This window comes from Bombus affinis, chromosome 12 (genome assembly GCF_024516045.1).
Source record: "Bombus affinis isolate iyBomAffi1 chromosome 12, iyBomAffi1.2, whole genome shotgun sequence".
In the NCBI taxonomy this organism is placed as follows: Eukaryota; Metazoa; Arthropoda; class Insecta; order Hymenoptera; family Apidae; genus Bombus; species Bombus affinis.
The window spans coordinates 6,300,515-6,318,530 of record NC_066355.1 but is presented as its reverse complement, the minus strand read 5'-3'; the positions used below and the strand labels follow the sequence as shown (position 1 = coordinate 6,318,530).

Sequence of the window (18,016 nt, the reverse complement as noted above, 5' to 3'; positions counted from 1 at the left end):
AGACACGTTTATAAATACATATATTCACGTGTTTAGAGATATGTTGAGTATTAAAATGAAATACAGTACGACGATATGGTTTGCAATGGACTTTATAGTTTGGGAACATAGCACAGAGTATATTTAAATATTATATGTGTTCAAGGATTGTGTTTGGTATATGTTAAAATAAAATACGGTATAGTGATACAGGTAATGAAATACAGTATGCGATTCGAGAGATTTTATTTTAGAAATATCGTACAAAGCGTGTTTAAATATTTTAGAGGTACGATTAAATACCTTTGTGCCGTTATAAACCTATTGTTTTTAATATACAGACAAATTCGTTTCAATAATGATCAAAGGTCTACTTAAGGTATCGTAATAATAAATACTATCTTAATCGTGGCGTTAATTGTGCGTGTTTAAGACCATTTAAGACCGTTAAGGTACGCTCATAAATAAACCTGAAACTAGCGAGGATAACTGCGAATTGTACGTTTAACAAGCCATATCGAGACTAAATTGACCAATTTTCTAAAGAGAAACCATCGTTTTCTGAGAATTAAATTAATCATATTATATATATAACGTGATAAAGAAAATTTGTAAGATACACAGTAAGAAAGAAAGCACATCATAATTCTACGAATTGAATTATGTTTGTGTTGTTCATCGATCTTCTAATTGCTTTCAGTGTAGACTTGAATTTGTAATGAAATTCAAATTCCCTTCGAAATTTGGGAAGATCCCATTTCTTAAAATAAAAATAGACGATTATTATTAATACGATAAAGGACGTCTAGCATAAAAGTTACTAATTCATACTTTCAATTTTAAACATTCTTTCATCCACTTCTGTAACAATAAAACAGAGAAACGTCGGAAAGAGAAATAAAAGAAAATTGGTTTGTTTGCCACATCTGAGTGGCAAAATAATTGAAAGCCACGCGACGTTCATGTGTAAAATTATCGCAAACGGCTGTTATTTTTCTCATGTTCCACGAATCGAATTACGAACTAAGAAAAAAATTTCATTAATGCTGTTCCCTGGTTGCAAAGAGGCATCGGCGGAGTTAAGATACAGGATATCAAATTACTTGCACATCCTTTGACGTTACTCGGCCACTTTAATCCCATTGACTTGAAGAGGGACGCTCAAAGAAGCGTCGTGAATTGCAAGGGCGTAGTGAAAAAGACGTTCCGACACCGTTCTCAGATCGCCGCTGCGGCTCACTTACTGAATTATTTACGTAAAAAATAAATTTACCAAAGGTTCCTTCAACGACTCTCGTTTCTACCACTTTTTCCGACGAATTGCCCCGGATTGCTCGATCTTCTTAATAATTCTTAAAGAGAATATCCACGTCGTGCGGATATTCAACATTGAAGAAGGAAGAGTAACGTGGAAGTACTGTGAACCGACTAAACGACTCGTTATTTCCACACCGTCGTTTTGCAATTTCAAATATTTGAAATTTGCTTCCGATTAAAAAACAAGCGATCGCGATGCGTCGGTTTTTAAAGTAATCTCGGAGATACAGAGTGGTTCGCGAAGCGCTGATGTTCTCTAGTGTTTCGATAATTGTCGATTGCTGTTAAACTATCCTAATCGATTCCACTCAACTATCCACCACCACCGCTACGTATTCTATGCATCGTTTTGTTAGTTATTGCCAGACACGCAATACGATAGAAGTAACTCCATAGCCGAAAAGAACGAAGAACACACGTTAAAACTATGACAATAATCGTCATTCCTTTATAAAGACTCGTGATTAGAATAGACTTTGCACAGAATACGCGTACTGCGCAAAAGTGTATAAAATATCCAAAATATAGTACCAATTATAACATATGGCAGGAAAAACAAATTTCTCGCCAGCTTCCATCTTTTTAATCGTATTCATAAAAATACAAATTTGCATAAATATACACAATCTACTTATCATGTTTTCCACCTATGCTCTTCAAACCGGAATCAATTCTCTTTTCAATCAAATCAATCTCGAAATGAATTTCAGAATTATTTCATCAAGCTCGCCGTGTAAGCTGCGAATAATCTCTGTAAATCGAGTTGGCTGTGAAATTCAAATGGGAACACTATGGCGGTGTTTCTGTTACGTGTAATGGCTCCTCGTTACCCTCTTATCAATAATTCCTACGTATCTAACTTACGATCTATTCGCTGTTTGGTCGAATTTCTAGGTACTTTCTCTCCCGTCGACGGGAAGAACGAGAGAATAGGGACAGGACGAGAGAAACGCGCGTGAAATACTGTCGTAGTGTGCGCTATTGCAGGAAAGTTTGGCTGTTTCGTGCGAGTATTAGAAACCACGAGAACGGAAGTAGAAGCCCGGCCCAGTGCCTGACGTCACATCCGCCAGAGACGTATCCGGCGTCACGTTGCATGGCTTCCGTACGTTCTCCTGAAACAGAAATAAAACACTATTTCTCAGTTTAAATCCGGTTTCGCCGTGGATTCCTAAGGTGACGCACAATCATAGATTTATGATTATAACTCGGAGATGCGACTTTTCGTGATAGACAGGACGGGGATACGAAGGGAGAAAGGTATCGATAGCGTTAGCCAGAACGAAAGAGTAATGAAACTGGCCACTCGTAAATCAATGTCTCGCGTAGACTATCGGATTATTGGTTTTTTCTACGTCACCGGGCTGCACTAGTGAGCTAACGTCTTTATTAATTACCACGCTCTTTAGCCACCAATCGGACACTTTTTACTCTTAAGTAGGATCATAACATATAATTATTCGAACGTAATCGTGATTTTCACAAGCAATTGTGTGCATCCAACGTCCGATTAGATGGTTACATTGCGAGCTTTTATCACGATTACTCTCGTTCGCGATTTTCATATATTCATTAATCCTATGCGAAATATTTGTAGTGTATTGAAATATTATTTGAGTGAACTGTATGAATTTTGGCTCTTGAGAATTATAAACAGAAAATAGATGGCTAAATGAACGATGGGAATCTTAATTTATAATACAAAGTAACAGCGATATCTTGAAAGATGATAAATTCTAACATCAATTATTCTTAACGCGTCAACAGGAGGACCGAACACGTTTGCCAGGATGAGGTTGAATTTTGAGAAGCAGTAGGGGTTCCAGGAGCTGTAATACGTAATAAAGATATTACACGTCCCATACGTGAATGCAAAGAACATGCCACGAGCAGATGGCGTCGGGCACGTGTACGCGTACTCAGCTGTGCTTACAAGAACATCGCTTGACGTTGCCAAAATCTATTACATAAGGCGTCGAGCTCCACGTGCGTGCAAGATTCTCGTGGTTTAATGCCCTAATATTAAATTGTCGTGAATGGATAACCGACCCTTCAAACCTCATCCCCCGACGTAAGATTTAACCAGAAAATCGAAGAAGAAACTGTCAAGCTGAAAAATTAATAAATGAAGTAGAACGTTTATCAGACGAAGCTCTCACGGATAAGAAACATGTACTTGATCCCAAAATTAAATAGAGATAATTATTTAATTAATTGACCGGGTAATAAAATTCGAAAATTTATTTTCTCTGAAAGATGGAAATTTGATTTATACGCTTCGAGTGAAGCGAAGCACAACGCTAACATTTTCGGTCAAAAGCTGTAGTTGAACGAGTATGAAAGATGTTCGAAATTGGGAATTTTTTAAATTGTTGAAAATTTCATGATGGAATTTAGTCGAGCTACTAGAGTTCGCTAAGGAAGTTAGAGCCGTTTGTACGACGTAAAGGTTTCGATTATGGCTGTTGGCTTCTTGAGACATGCATTGTTGGCGCGCTTTCGACTTGATGGTTCTTTGCGACTACCAATATCGACCAAGATCAAAATCTTGATCTTTTTTATTTCTTTTTTTGTTTTGAGGAATCGCCAACAGGTACTCTGTTTAATGTTTCTTTCTACAATTGCACAAGTCTGATGCTCCAGTGGCAAAAATAGATAGAAGCACTTTATGAGCTTACATTCGACCGTGTACATTCGAAACTAATAAATTTTCCTTCCACTTTTCCTTTACCGAAATTGGTTTTTTGGCTTCCTACCACTGATTCGTTCGTGGCGAAAATTCATCGGTTTCTGTGGCGATTGCTCTCATATTTTCTGGCGATTAAATACTTGTAGAAATTTCTATTTTTCCAGAATGTTATTTTTGGAACTTTGAAGTCAATTATTAGCTTTTAGAGTTATTCAAACGGAACGTTATCGAAGGAATGTCTCGATCAATCTGTCAGGTGATTTTCAGTACTGTAATTGTTAGATTATTGGAGAGACAGCAATTCCTTCGCCAAGATCGATCGCGATTGATCGCATACTATCGGTATTAATTCCTAAAGTCGCATAACATGCCTGTATATACAACATGAGGCCATTTACTATTAGATAACCGCATGAAATTCATATCACTGATGGGATGGTTGATTCTGTCTACAGACGAGCGCTTCTGATACCGAATAACATGATTTTAAAATATTTGACAGTCCTATCAAAATATACAGTTCTTCAGATATTGTTTCACAATGGAATTTATATTCTATGATTCCATGCTAATTTCTCTATTAATTTTCATTCTTCTTTTACAATATGACATTTATCATAAATATACATCTGATCCTAATTTCTAATTGACTACCTTTATGTGTATGAAAACACGGCACAAGAAAACAATCGATTAAATAACTTCATAATCTTTTACAGGAAATAACGGGTTGCTCGTTAAATTATGTTAATATATTGCATTTGAAAAAGCGTTTTTAACCCTCATTGGATTTCTGCCAAATAATTGCATAAATAATTAAATAATAATTAAGTGTAAGCCATTCAATTCTCCTCTGAACATTTGCACATATATCGGGTTATTTACAAATAATTTTATAGTCATAAATTATTATTGTACATCCTGTATAGGTATCTAGTATATTGAATTATTATAAAATTCCTGTTTATTTCGTAAGTACGTATAAGACATTATAAGCTTACCAATCTGAAGACAGCTGATATTAAAAAAAATTAAGCTAATAATAGAAAATTTCTAACGCAATTTACTTAATTCACCATTTTATTCGACGAGCCCTTTTTCCAGAAAGCTTTTCAACCGACTACGATACACGAGCTGTTGGAAATTACGATGACCCAGGGTCAGTAAATCTTAGACAATAGTAGTAATTGAAATTCCTTGATCAATGCAAATAAGAGACGGTTCAGAGATAAAGAGGGAAGATATAAATCTTTGTCAACGCGATTTGGTTCACGGTCGATGGAACGTCCGGCGTACTACAGCCTACAGCCTGCGGTTTACACAATTTCCCCGGCATTCGAGTAGTCTGCTCTACTCGGCGCCTCGTGGCCAGAAGATCACGACGGATTCCGGACATCAGCGGACGATCCGTTCTCGTCCTTTGTCGAGGATGGGTATCAAGGATAGTTAATTGGCTACCCGAATAGGGCACGGCCAATTAAGCGTTTAATTAGAGTGGCAGGCTATCGATGGATTTTCGGTTGCTTGGCATTAATCGATGATCTCTGGTCTGACAGGGCTCCGAATATTCGCCGTTGAAATTCGTGGCAGTTGGTTTATGTTTTGTTCAAATTTCAAAATACTGTTCGAATATTACAATCAATCTCTTGGATAATCTGTTGTTGAACGAATAAGAACATTTGTATCAAACACGTTGAAAGAAACATAAACTGTGAAAATGGAGCACTTATGATCGAATACCTTTATGTGTATATCGTGTGCATTATATGAAGCATTCTGAAATTTCATTGGCAGTGTAATGAGACACGACTGTCCTGATTCAGTTGGAAAAATTTGCAAGCTGAAGATGAATGTAGAAGTCACAGAACATTTATTAGAAGCATATACCCATTGAATATTTAGAAGTATTAATACAATGGATGATACGTTTAAGTACTTGATTATTTAACATAATTCAGTATTTAATTGCTTATTTATAATACTTTTATGACGTCTGTGCAAGATACATTTGCTTTAAATATCCTGTGTACATTTTTGCATTTGTTTCAAGCTTTTCCATAATAGTCGAGTAGTTTATCATCTTAGTTTACTTATCTTAATATTCTATGGTATAATCATGATAGGGGAGTCGCATTACAATGCTAATGAAATTTCAATATGTATCATATACATACGATAGACATAACGTAAGTATTCAAATATCTTCATCATCTACTATGTATTTCATTTGAGGCTACGAGTCCTCTTTTGATAGTAAAAGCAATATGGTCAAAATTGCGAGTGACTTATGAAGTAAGACACAAAGTCACACCTATAATAAGTTCTAACATTATTCTCTGCCCGTAGAGATCCCGGTGCACCAATATGTCGTCTCTAGCCGAAAATTCACGAGCGCTTTCGAGATTTTTAAATATATAGATATATCTATATATATATATATATATGTATATGTATGTACCTGGTGCACATAGGCAACATGGCGCTAAAGTTAGTAGGAAGTTTAATACCTAACGACTCCCTGAGCTACCGTTTATACGGCTCCAAATTTCATCCCTTGCCTTTTCTTTTTCTCGTCGTCCCTCACTCGGTCCCAAGCTCGTCTTCCTGCGATATTATTAAATTTTCTGGGGGAATTGAAGCAGGAGAATCCATTCTTGTCCTTGTGTTATTGAAAAAGAGCGTACAACATGGTTGACTGCACGAAGGGCGGCTGCAAGATCATTTCAAATTTTCGATTTGGCTGAAAGATTTTATTCGGTCTATCAACGTTTTTATATGTTGGAAATGTCGAAATTACCGCGAACCAACGAAACGAATTTAATTCACCGAATTGGACGAAATATCTGAACGCGACAATTAACGTGCTCGAGATTTTTTCATGACTGCCATAATGAAATACTATTCTTTTGTAATTCCATTCGCGATTAAAAACGATACAGTCAAGCGACGCAAGCGCTTTTCGAACGATACGTGGCGAGAAAATGTTAGGTAACAACCACAGCTGGTTTCTGTATACTTTTTCGCTCATACATACCATCATGAAGATGTACGTGAATGTTCGAATATCGATCGGTTTAATGACTGCCGAAACATTTCCAAAGTACGACGAGTAGCACTCGAAGAAGGATCGACTTTTGAAACGCGTAGGATACAGGACAATTTTCAAGAGTTCCTTCAGGAAAGCTATGCCAGTTGGAGAGGCACTTTTGTAACTTTTCGTGCTTATAGATCATTCCATGGTAGTCGTAACGCCAACTTCTCTTTTTCTCTCTCTCCTTTTCTATCTCCATGACAACAGATAGACTTTCACATTAACGAATCGATTTCGTCGAGTAAAAGTTGAAGCTACAATCGGCTCTTAGAGCCACTCAGACATGCAACACCGGCAAACCGTGATGATTGAGAGAAAAAAGTTTCGATTTCGTCAGGAAAAAGAATATTACCGACGATTGTTGCATCCAGTGTTATTATCGTTTGAAAAAGAATGGTAATTAATATCGTTGATACACGTCGATAACGAAACGATGAAACGACACGGTTTAGCTTGGTGTACATCCGGCAAAACAATGAGTAAAATCGCGGACCAATTAACGGCGTAATGGTTGCACGATAATTCGCAACGATAAAGCTTTCCTCTCTCTGGGGATCGTTCGAACACCACAAATTGCCCCAGCTGGCCTTAATAATTTTCTTTAATCACTGCATTCTATATTTAATTCGTAGCGTCTGATAGATACGTCCCGGTGATCTACAGTTCTTTGGTAAGCTCAGTAGGCTAGCTTAGCGGAGCACTTATGGCTGATTTATACGAACCATTACCACTAGCAGTGACCCAATAAGGTTATCCGCCAACCTCGGTGAACCAGATCAGTGGCGCTCTTAAAGGTTGATTCACAAGGCCCACCGTTAGCCTTAAACCGTCCTCGACTGTGAATCTTATTAAGGTCAATGATGATACTCTTGTACTTGGTGACTTGGAGATTAATAGCGGACTACTGCAGTGTTATTGTCCCTGCTATTGAATACGAATATGATTGTCTATGAATATTTTGATTGCGTTTAATAATGTGGGTAGTTTTATTGTTCCATCTCCGGATAAGACGAAGAGGTTTGCTTACTACGAGACAGTTTCAGTGGCAGATAAAAATGTGACTGAGTATAGTATGAATGATTTTGAAATATGAAGTGCAGAAAGAAGGCCACTCGACTCGAAGACGAACTGAAGAACATAACTCAACGACTATAGATACGCATCATCCACATATTTTAACAAATGTTCTATTGTATTTTGTAACTTTCTTCACTTCAGACCGCTTGAAGCAAGGAAAGCACTTAACTCCGTGCAAATTAAACTCAAGAATAGAATTGGATAATTGTATTCAGAAATTGTACCGGTTAACTCGATAGTATTAGCATAGTATTAGTAATTATGATTGTGCGCTATTGCGCTATTGTATTCTTAAACATTCGAGACTCGTTCTATGCGTCTCTTTCATATGCACTTTGGTCGCTTTAAATACTAATCTAAGACGAAAGAAGTTTCCCATTTGCCATTACGGCAGCAAGAAAGAGAATTCTTAGACGACACGTCGTTAAAGCGTGGGCGTAGCTTTTAACTACAGTTTCCGTGTTATTAGCGCCGGCTAGTCGTTAGCCAAATTTTTCCTGGGCAAACTATTCAACTCGTAATCCGAACACAACAGTGCTAAAAGCTCATCGTCGTCCTTAATAGTGCGCTCTGAATACGAGCCAAATATTAAAATCTCTTCTCGCGGAAGGCAAAACTTCAAAGACGCGGCGGAGCGGTTCAGAACGAAGATTCCAGAAGATTAGCCGGGAAGAAACGCGGAAATTCGGTGGCTCCTAGACATCGAAAATCCGCTGCAAAACAAGGATAGAAGCGAGATAGTTCGAGTGAAAGGTACTGAAAAGGTGGAATAAGTCGTCGAATTGGAAGATAACGAAAGGAAGGGGGACAGGGGAAGAAACTGAGCAGAACTGAAAGTGGAAAGACGGTGAAAACTTTAGGTTGAAACGGTTAGAGTGCCCTTCGGAGCGAGACGGTATGAAGATATCGAGGATAGGGTCTCGAGACGAGTGGCAGAGTGAGAGGACTCATGGTGATGTGCAATTAGGAAAATTGAATTCCGCCGTAATTAACTTTCTTAATTAATAGAATCGCGGGATTGTATCTTTAATCTGGCCGTTGGAAGTGCTTCTGGCAGCTTCTGTCACCGAACGGAAGAGAATGTGGCTTGGCTCCGACTCGGGATGAAACCAGGAACAGATGAAGACGACTGCAAGGAACGAGGATAGAGAAAACGATAGGAAGAGCGGGATGCAAGATTGACGAACGTGCAGAGAACGTGGAAGAACAGGGAGAAGAAAGGGAGAAGAAAGGGATAAGACAGGATTGTTGCAAGATGCAGAAGCGGTGGCGACGATTGCGAGCTACTTGGGATGGGTAGTCGCTGTAAGTTTTGATATATGCGCCAGGTTATTTACGATCGCATAAGAATTAGCCCAGACAGTAAGCCGGTCTTTCTCTAGCAAAAAGCCGACTTTGTGCCGCGGACTGGCACTGTAGTCCACCGGTTTTTGCTCGTTCGCTTTCGGAAAAGTCGTTAAATCTCGCGCCGCATTCGACGAATCAGCCAAATGACGTTTCTTGCGTCCTGTGGTTGTATCGATGGAAGTTCGGACGACGATAATTCCACTCGCGCGTTTCAACTTCTCCGACACGGTGCAATGGTGTCATTCAAATCTATAGCATATTTCGACGAAGCTAAACAATGCAACGAGTTAATTGATTCTCGAAAGTGTAGCTGTTCGTGTAGTATCATTTCGCTATATCTCTTCTGTTATACGTTGAAACAATAGCCTTGTCATGGAATTATTCAACTCATCCTCTCGTTTTTTGATATCTTTTCTGGCTGATCTTAAGGTACACGATATTTTCTCATTCTTTCGTTATTATATTAACGACTAATAGTCTTTATTCGTCTCATAATATGCAACAAACTTGAGTATTCTATGCGAAATTGAAGTATAAATTTGAACATGCGGAAGCTCGGATGATTCAAATAACCCCATCTTCGATAGAACAAACCGGACAAGTGGCGATAGATTCGCGAGAACAACTGTTTGCATCGGCTCGTGGATACTATTTGAAAATTCGTCGGATCCCCGGGCGAGATTGTCACAACGAATTATGCTGGTCGCGTGAAAAATTAACGGAGCTGGTTTTCGACGATCGACGTACGTTAGAAAGCCAAGCGGAAAGTCATTTTTCTCTTCGTTCCTTTAACGGCCACTGGCAGATTAATTAATCACGCCGTGCCGATTTCGTTCGACCACGCGGCTCGATTAATAAAATCGAACCCCGACTCTCGTTCCTTGTTTAAGTTAACTTGCTCGCCGTGCAGTTAATTACGCCGATCGATGAGCGCCGCATATTTTTGACGTTCATGGAATACGAGAACATACCGTGTGTACTCGTAAAACTGGTTTTGACGAGCGCCTTTAATCCCGGCCAGCGAATGGAAACGACTCTGAATTCACGATGAAACGCGTAAATTCGTAATCTGCAAAATGTACAACAACTCGCCGAACTTCTGATTTATGATCCTGGACAACGCTTTCACAGGATTTTCCACGTTATGCCGTGTTATCTGACACATCTAAAATATTATGAGGAAAGTTGTACCTGCGTACATTGTACTTTTCGACCGATGTGCAGCAATTATGTGGAGAATCTCTACTGTTATTATTCGAACGCTTACGCACCAGTGAAACCTTGTCAGTCTGTCATCAAACTTATCGAAGTTCGAACGTGGCGCCATGAAGAATAATAAAACGACTCATTGGTGTTCTGATTGGAGTATCACAAGGAATTGTGCTTCGTGTTGTTTCAAAGGTAAGTCAATTGCGATTATATCAATGAATTGATCTTTAACGGCTATCGTGAGTGAATTTTTTGGTCATTTTGTTCGAACATTATTGTCCTGCAATAACATCACCGTGGTGTTATTTGCGATCATTGCAAATGGTAACTGGTTTTTTTTTTAATAATATCGAATGATCATGAAACACTTGGTCAGATTTGTGTAACTTCATTGATTTTCAAATTAAAACAGGGTACATGGGCATGAAATTTCATCCATGATAGCTAGACCGTAGATATTTATACAAATTTATATTTTTATGAACATAACTAAAAATGTGGAATCTACGTGAGACATGCTTCACGCATCAAATATCATAACGAGTATTGCACTTTTGATATTTTATACATTTCATATATATCTTCTGTACATTTTTACATCTTTCAATTTTTGATAAATGCATTAAATGATAAACAGCTTAACGATAGGGCAAACTGATTTTCTTTCGTGATACCTTTTGACAGTTAGATGATCTTTTAATTGGCAACGATCATTTTCTTCTCACTCTGCGTAAATTGTTTACAATTTCACTACGCTTCGATCTCGAATGCTGTTTCATCGAGATGCATAATTTACGCGGCATTCATGGCGATATTTATGAGAATATTTTTGCGTCGGAGTAAGCTCGTAAAAATCATCTCCAAAGCGCAGTGACGCTAGCGTTTAATTCCAATCGGGCGGTAATTCTTCTCGAAAGCAGCTACTCGAACCCATAAACTGGTGTGAATTCGCAATTGGGAAAACCGTGCGGCGAATCACTGAAACTCTGATTTATCAACGCGATCGATATCTCTACAACATCGATTATAAAAGCACGAAACGTTGCACGGGCTGTGGTAATGAACGACGCTTCTCGTTCGTTTTTCATTCAGTAGCGAAACAAGTATTTTATATGGAAACTGATCGATCAATTTGGGACTTTTTCATATTGCGTTCATACATTTTTTAACCAATCTTGCTGCATATTTCGACCATTTCCTACCTAATTGTGCTTTTCTGCTGTTAAGAGCTTTTTGAAGTTCGAGAAGATGTAAAAGAATCATTGTTAACCTATTTACGGTTAGAGGTAGATTAAAGTAGAAAATTAAAAATTTCTGTTTCTGAAGTACAATATGGATCGAAATAAAACATAATATAAAATGAATTTCAAGAGCCTGCTTTTATATACGAATAATTCAAGCGCCAGACTAGATAACTGTACTTTTTGGCAATTATTTCATTTTTGTTACTCAGATGTGCGATTCATCTTCAACTCTTAAAAGACAAATGATCTTTCCATAAAGTTATTTTTGTAGTGAAACTCTATACATAATAAGAAATTCCAAGATAAATGTGAAAGGGATACATCTTTTTAACATCTTTCCTCTACTTTTCAATTTATAGTATACCTTTCTTTTTAATTCAAACGGTTTAATTCGAATAGCTAGTAAGTGCAGTAAGAAATAGCTAATAGTGCAGTAAGAAATTTTGCATGCCTTCAAATTATCGATAATTGTTTCGCCCCGGCATATTTCACAGAAAAGCGTAAAACTTGTGAAGCAATTCGAGTTACGAACGAAGCACAAACAAAAGCCTAACACCGAGGACACTGTCTCGCAGCTTCGTGAAATCGGTACAATCCGCGACGAGGAAGATGGAGGGGAACGTCTGCTGGAACGTTGCCTATAAACCGCGTAAATTCGCAATCTGTGAAACTACGAAACGAGTCGGCGAAGTTGTGATTTACGGCGCGTCTCGTCGCCCCGTTTACGGGACAGAAGAAAAGGAATAGTTGGTCTGCTGCTATATACGTATGTATATGTACGCGTACGACGAGGGTGAGTGGGCGGTGGGCGTCGGTTGTTCGGGAAAAATGCGACGTAGCGCGGCCCGCCGTTTTCTCGCAATAACTTCCGAAGGAAAATTCACGATAATAGAGACTACTGCCTGTGAATTCCGTATGCAAGTGTGCTTACGCCACTCCTCTGCTCTCTTCCAGTTCTCCTTTTCACCAAACCTCTCCACCTATATCCTCTCCTTCCTATCCCCTTTTCTCTTTTCCTTTTCCTCTTTCCAGTAAGATCTCGACCGCTCGTGCCACCCTTTCCTTCTCTATTTCTCACCAACGCGACGCGGGTACATGCACGTTTTACCTCGGGATTTTCCCTCTTTCTTTGCGGAGCCGAAACGACGTCCGTGGCGAACCAAGGGAGGCTGAGCTAGACAAATAGTCGCCCCGTGAAATACCGCCGCCTCCTTAAAACTTTAAAGTGTTTCGAGTAATCCTAAGGCACGACTTTAGATCATGAGGATACCTAGTCTTGTCCTTCAACCCTTTCCACCTCTTCTTTCTCATTTCCATCGATACCATTTCCTTGTTCTATCTTTTCCTTTCTTTGCATGGTGTGCTTTCTCTATGGTCGCGTAGATGTGGCGTGTACGAAGACGTTACGGCGAATCGAATACAAATAGCCGCGTCCGCTGCTCGTAACGCTCCGGCCGATGAGCTTCATGGAGGAAGGCTCTTGTTCCGCGGTTTGATCGCGGTGGAACGACAATTTAGAGTTTGCTTTTATGGCGGTAATTTGCACTGAACGTCCACCATTACGCGGAGACGTTTGTACGATACTTTGATCGTATTTTTCCGCCAGCCACAAAGCGATACGGGTTGCGTCATTAAACTGTGTTTTAGTCGGTGTCGTATTGAAAATAAAAGATGTTAAATGATTGGAATACAGAGACGAAGGATTTCAGGCAGCAAAAGGAAAAGAGAAATACGTGGAAAAGTATCGTTCGGTGTGTAGTATAAAATTCGAGGCTTTTAAGAGGAAACTCAATGCTAACCTGGTTCGACGATCAGCATTACAGTGTCGGTTCGTCCCTCTGTTGGTCTGCACGAATATTTTCCGACGTCGTGCGGCGTGACCGCTGCCAGAGTCAATTCCGAGACTGTTCGAGCCGCGCCTCTTTCAGTCTCCACGTTTATTCCCCCTCGCGCAGCCTGCAAACACAGGAAATGCAACGTGAAATTCGGTGCACGACGCGCTAGGAAAATCGCGCGCGACGTATCTTTCTTTACTTTTCTTTTCTCTCTTTTTATTTTATCGTGGCATCTGATGGAACAACGGTTACTTGATTACACCAATGAATTTGCGAATTACCACCTACATATTTACGATTAATAGCGATTTATCTCGAAAGCACACATTATCCCACGAACGGTGTTCGCCGGTTGTTGACCGTGCGAATATTACGATCGAAATATATCGCGAGTGCGGAAAATTAAATAAATCTCCGGCCAGCCCCTCGTTCTCTCGGCCTCTCGCCCCTCTCGCCAAACGTTCACAGTTTGTAATTTCGTAATAAATCTGCCGAGATGAATTGCGCATAGCTTCCACGGATAAATTTTCAGCAGTTCGCCTATCGCGGTCTCGATCGCATTTTTCATTCCGCTATGAACCGATTTAAACGTTCGTTGTAATTACTTCGATCCGACGCGATTCCACAAACAACAAACACTCACGAATTTCATTGTAAAAAAAACTGCGTTTCAGCTGCTGTGATTCGCTGTAAAAATTCAGTATGTTTTTCCAATCGTGTTTTTAATCTCCTTCCGATTCTTCCCCATTCAATTTCTCTGGAGAAGAAAATTCGACGCGTGTAAACAAAAATCTCGTAAGCCGAGGAAGGGCTTGAAGTTCGTAGCCGTTCAAGTCGCGTCCGCCGTCACCCAGATGATTTACGATCGTATTTCTTTCGTTCGAGACGAGAGATTCTCGTGAGAGAGGGTGTGCAAGGGGTCGATGTCGAAAGAGGATCCGGTGTAAAAAATTTCATTAGAGTCTGTCTCACGAGAAGACACGAGGCTGTATTACCTGGAATGTTAGGAGTTTGTTATCCCGGAGCCATTGCACGCCCCTGATGGGCCGCGTCTGATACGGGGACAATATGACGCATCTCAAGGTGATCGTCGACCCCGATGGCACCCTCTGCTCCCGTGGACCCATTATGGCAGCCACTGGTGCCGTGCTCTCGTAACCTGTAAACCATGTATGGACAAATATCATACGGCAGGCAACATCTTCCAGTAAAAATTTAGTATGTTCTAGATATAGTTGTGTGGACTTTGAGCACACGGTATTTACACGTTTCTTTCCTCGATTGTTGTAATTATATAAAATTAAATTCTCTAATATAATATAATTTTAGGCAATATACAGTTAACGAATATTGATGAAAACAATAGTTTGTATTGAAAGAATAATATCCTGATATAATTAATTCATGTGTGTATTTAGTCACATTCTAAAAATGTATATACGTGATGTTATACGTCATAAATGAAGAATTACGTTTGATCTCGGTTATGAATTTATAGTAGAAGAACTTCTTATATTATGAATAAGTATACGATTATACGAAGAACACAATAATGCAAAAATGTGAAGCTTTTTATCAAATTATGCCAGGCGTGCAAATACCAAAGAACGACAGTGTATTTATTTATCGTGTTAAATTTACTTATTATAGCTATAATGTAGTTATAATAGAAACCAATATGACCAACTTCGTTAAGAACGATCGTTTAATTTCTGATCGTATATTGTTGTAACAAAATTGAGAAATTGATGATCACGTTGGCATCTAAATGACTCATTTATAAATATATACAATTTTCTAGTGAATGGAATAATTTTTCGGGTCGTTCATTCTTTTCAGGGTTTTATTACGGAGACTTGGCCAGTTTCGTATATTCCGATTAATGTGCCGTGTATTTAAAAATGCCGTGCTAGGTATGCACGTTCGTTTGAATAAAGATAGCCGCGCGCCATGCGTTTAAAACAATGTTAAACAGCTTATGGGCTGGAGATCCGAGAAGAAAGTAATTACACCGAGGGAGAAACTTGCGGCAAAAAGAACGGAACGTGTTTTATGCCTTCCCGGCTGAAAAAGTAGATTCATTAAAAACCGTGCAGCACGACGAAGTCAAGATTTACGGAACGATGTCACCAAATGAAAAATAGAAAACTAAGAACTACTACTGCTAATAATTTCTCGCTTTTATTTATCGAAGTCAGGTTCATTAGACTTTAATTAATCTTCGATTAATTGTCGCTTATCGATCTATAGGCAACATTATTTATTAACAGCATCGGATTAAATCGATTTATTTATTATTATATTAATTGGTATAATCCTACTTTAATATTTATTATCCCATCGAATGGAGCATAGTGTACGTATTAAAAGATTTTCCCGCTAATGGACCGCTTTAATACGCGCCATTGAGGTTAACCGACGAGTGTTGCGCGATAATTTTAATTAATGAGAACGTTAGCTTTGCCCCTTGAGCCGTGCATACAAGACGGTGCGCAGCTTTACAAAGCAAAGCGTTCCAGCGGCGAGAAAGACCGGCAGCGTAACACGGTTTTTCTTTCCTGCAGGACGTATGTACTGTCAAGTTTGTACATTTTAATTTAGAGGGTCGGCACAAGTGGTCGTTTAATATGCGTGCCACCGTGAAACAGCGTGTTCTTCTCTAGCCCGTGCGACGGCGTGTTCCGTTCGCCCCAATTCCCGCATTAAATCGAACCACGCCAACCTCGTGAAAAGATCGATTTGACAACTCCGTCAACCAGCAGAAGAAAAAATCCAGTTGAATTTATAGACTGCAAAGATTTCTTGGACCCTTGAGAAAGAACACGCTCAAGGACAGTCTAAGAGGCAAAAGAATCACCACGGGGTAACCTGAAAATCCCTTTGAATGCACCAAGTCGGTGGCAAAGAGATCACAATTACAATTCGAGACTTAAGGCTCGCTATATTAAAACGCGACCTATTTCTACTCTGCCAGTGGGAAAATAAGAAGACAACGAAGAAGAAGAGCGTGGATGGATGGATAAGATGGAGAAGAGAAGGGCTCCGTTCGTCGTTCGCTTCGGGTAGCCGGATCTTCAGCCCGGAAATTGGACTTTGAAGTGCGAAGAAACAAGAGAACCGTCTCATGTAAGGGCAACGACGCGGCCTAATAATTCATTACGAGACGAAAGGGAAAAACAATGGGAGCGGTAGCGCGTGTCTCGCAAGGGATACCTTTCCCATGATGTATGTATGATAATGTCGGGACAAGCATACATTATTCAGCGCGAAAGTGATGGCAGAGAGCCGATGACTAAGACTCGTTTAACGCCACGTTCCTATCCTCCAGTAGCCGTGCAAGCACGGTTACGGTCACGGCAGGTGACGAGGAAAAAGACTGGCGAGAACCGGAGGAGGTTTTCCACGACTACTGGGATTAAGGATAATCCTATTAGACTTGAATTAATCCTCGGGGAACTGCATTTCTCCTCGGCGAAATATTCCGTTACGGCGTTATTACACGGCCGCGGCAGCCTGTTTTTCCATCGCCTATCCTGCTTTCTTCAATTCTCGTTCGCTGTTAACTTCGATGATAATTGTCCTCCTATCTTGATGTTTAATTATTATTCGACGTCCTTGGTTGCCATCCTTCATGGACATAGATAGACAACTTGGCGTTCTTTAGAATGTAATCTCTCTTTGCTTTTGCGCTAACGTCTTCCGTTTTTGAGAATTTCAGATGAAGTCTATATGCGCCTCTGATTTTTACTTCGTTTTATTTCGCGAAAAAGGTCCGTAGTTTTATCGCTCAATTTTAATAAATCCTGGACACAACAGGCGTTCCATTTTGAATTCGAGGATTATTATCTGGAGTAGAATTCATAGTTTCTAGAAAATTGTCGGTCTACTTATTTCGACATAAAGTGGAGACACGATATCTTCTAAATGCGTTTCTACCATTTTATTGTACTCTTTCGGAAATATTTTCAATCTTTGAACATCTGCCGCTTAGTTCCATCAACGAATCGAAGAATATCGTTCATCTAAATCAATTGCCGATTATTCCCGCAGACTTAATCAAAATATTGAAAAATTCTGGTAGCGTTATATCGCTGAAGTATATTGTAAAGTAAATTTCACAATTTTCTACAAACTATAAAATTCTACTAGTTTTTAGTTCAAACACACTTCAATTACGCTTCTTCTATCTAGATACACATTAAGTTCTGCTATCTTTAAAAGTTTCAAT

At 39.3% G+C, this 18,016-nt stretch overlaps 2 protein-coding genes across 8 annotated transcripts in view; one reads left to right on the top strand and one right to left on the bottom strand.

Annotated features, from left to right (window-relative positions):
• LOC126922588 (basement membrane-specific heparan sulfate proteoglycan core protein-like) overlaps positions 1-18,016 on the top strand; it is a 249,332-nt gene that overhangs the window by 184,201 nt on the left and 47,115 nt on the right. For 2 of the 6 annotated variants that reach the window (XR_007712846.1, XR_007712843.1), the window contains exon 10: positions 3,064-10,901. The exons of the other annotated variants lie outside the window; for them this stretch is intronic. The gene's annotated coding sequence lies outside the window, so the exon portion shown is untranslated. The remainder of the gene's footprint in view (positions 1-3,063; positions 10,902-18,016) is intronic. 6 annotated transcript variants of the gene reach the window in all.
• Positions 1,852-18,016, bottom strand: part of LOC126922578 (uncharacterized) — a 107,327-nt gene continuing 91,162 nt past the window's right edge. For both annotated transcript variants that reach the window (XM_050735318.1, XM_050735319.1), the window contains 3 exons: positions 14,784-14,947; positions 13,753-13,909; positions 1,852-2,411 (listed from right to left, as the gene is read on the bottom strand). In XM_050735318.1, the coding sequence (XP_050591275.1) occupies positions 2,275-2,411; positions 13,753-13,909; positions 14,784-14,947 (458 nt within the window). In that variant the 3' untranslated portion in view covers positions 1,852-2,274. The remainder of the gene's footprint in view (positions 2,412-13,752; positions 13,910-14,783; positions 14,948-18,016) is intronic.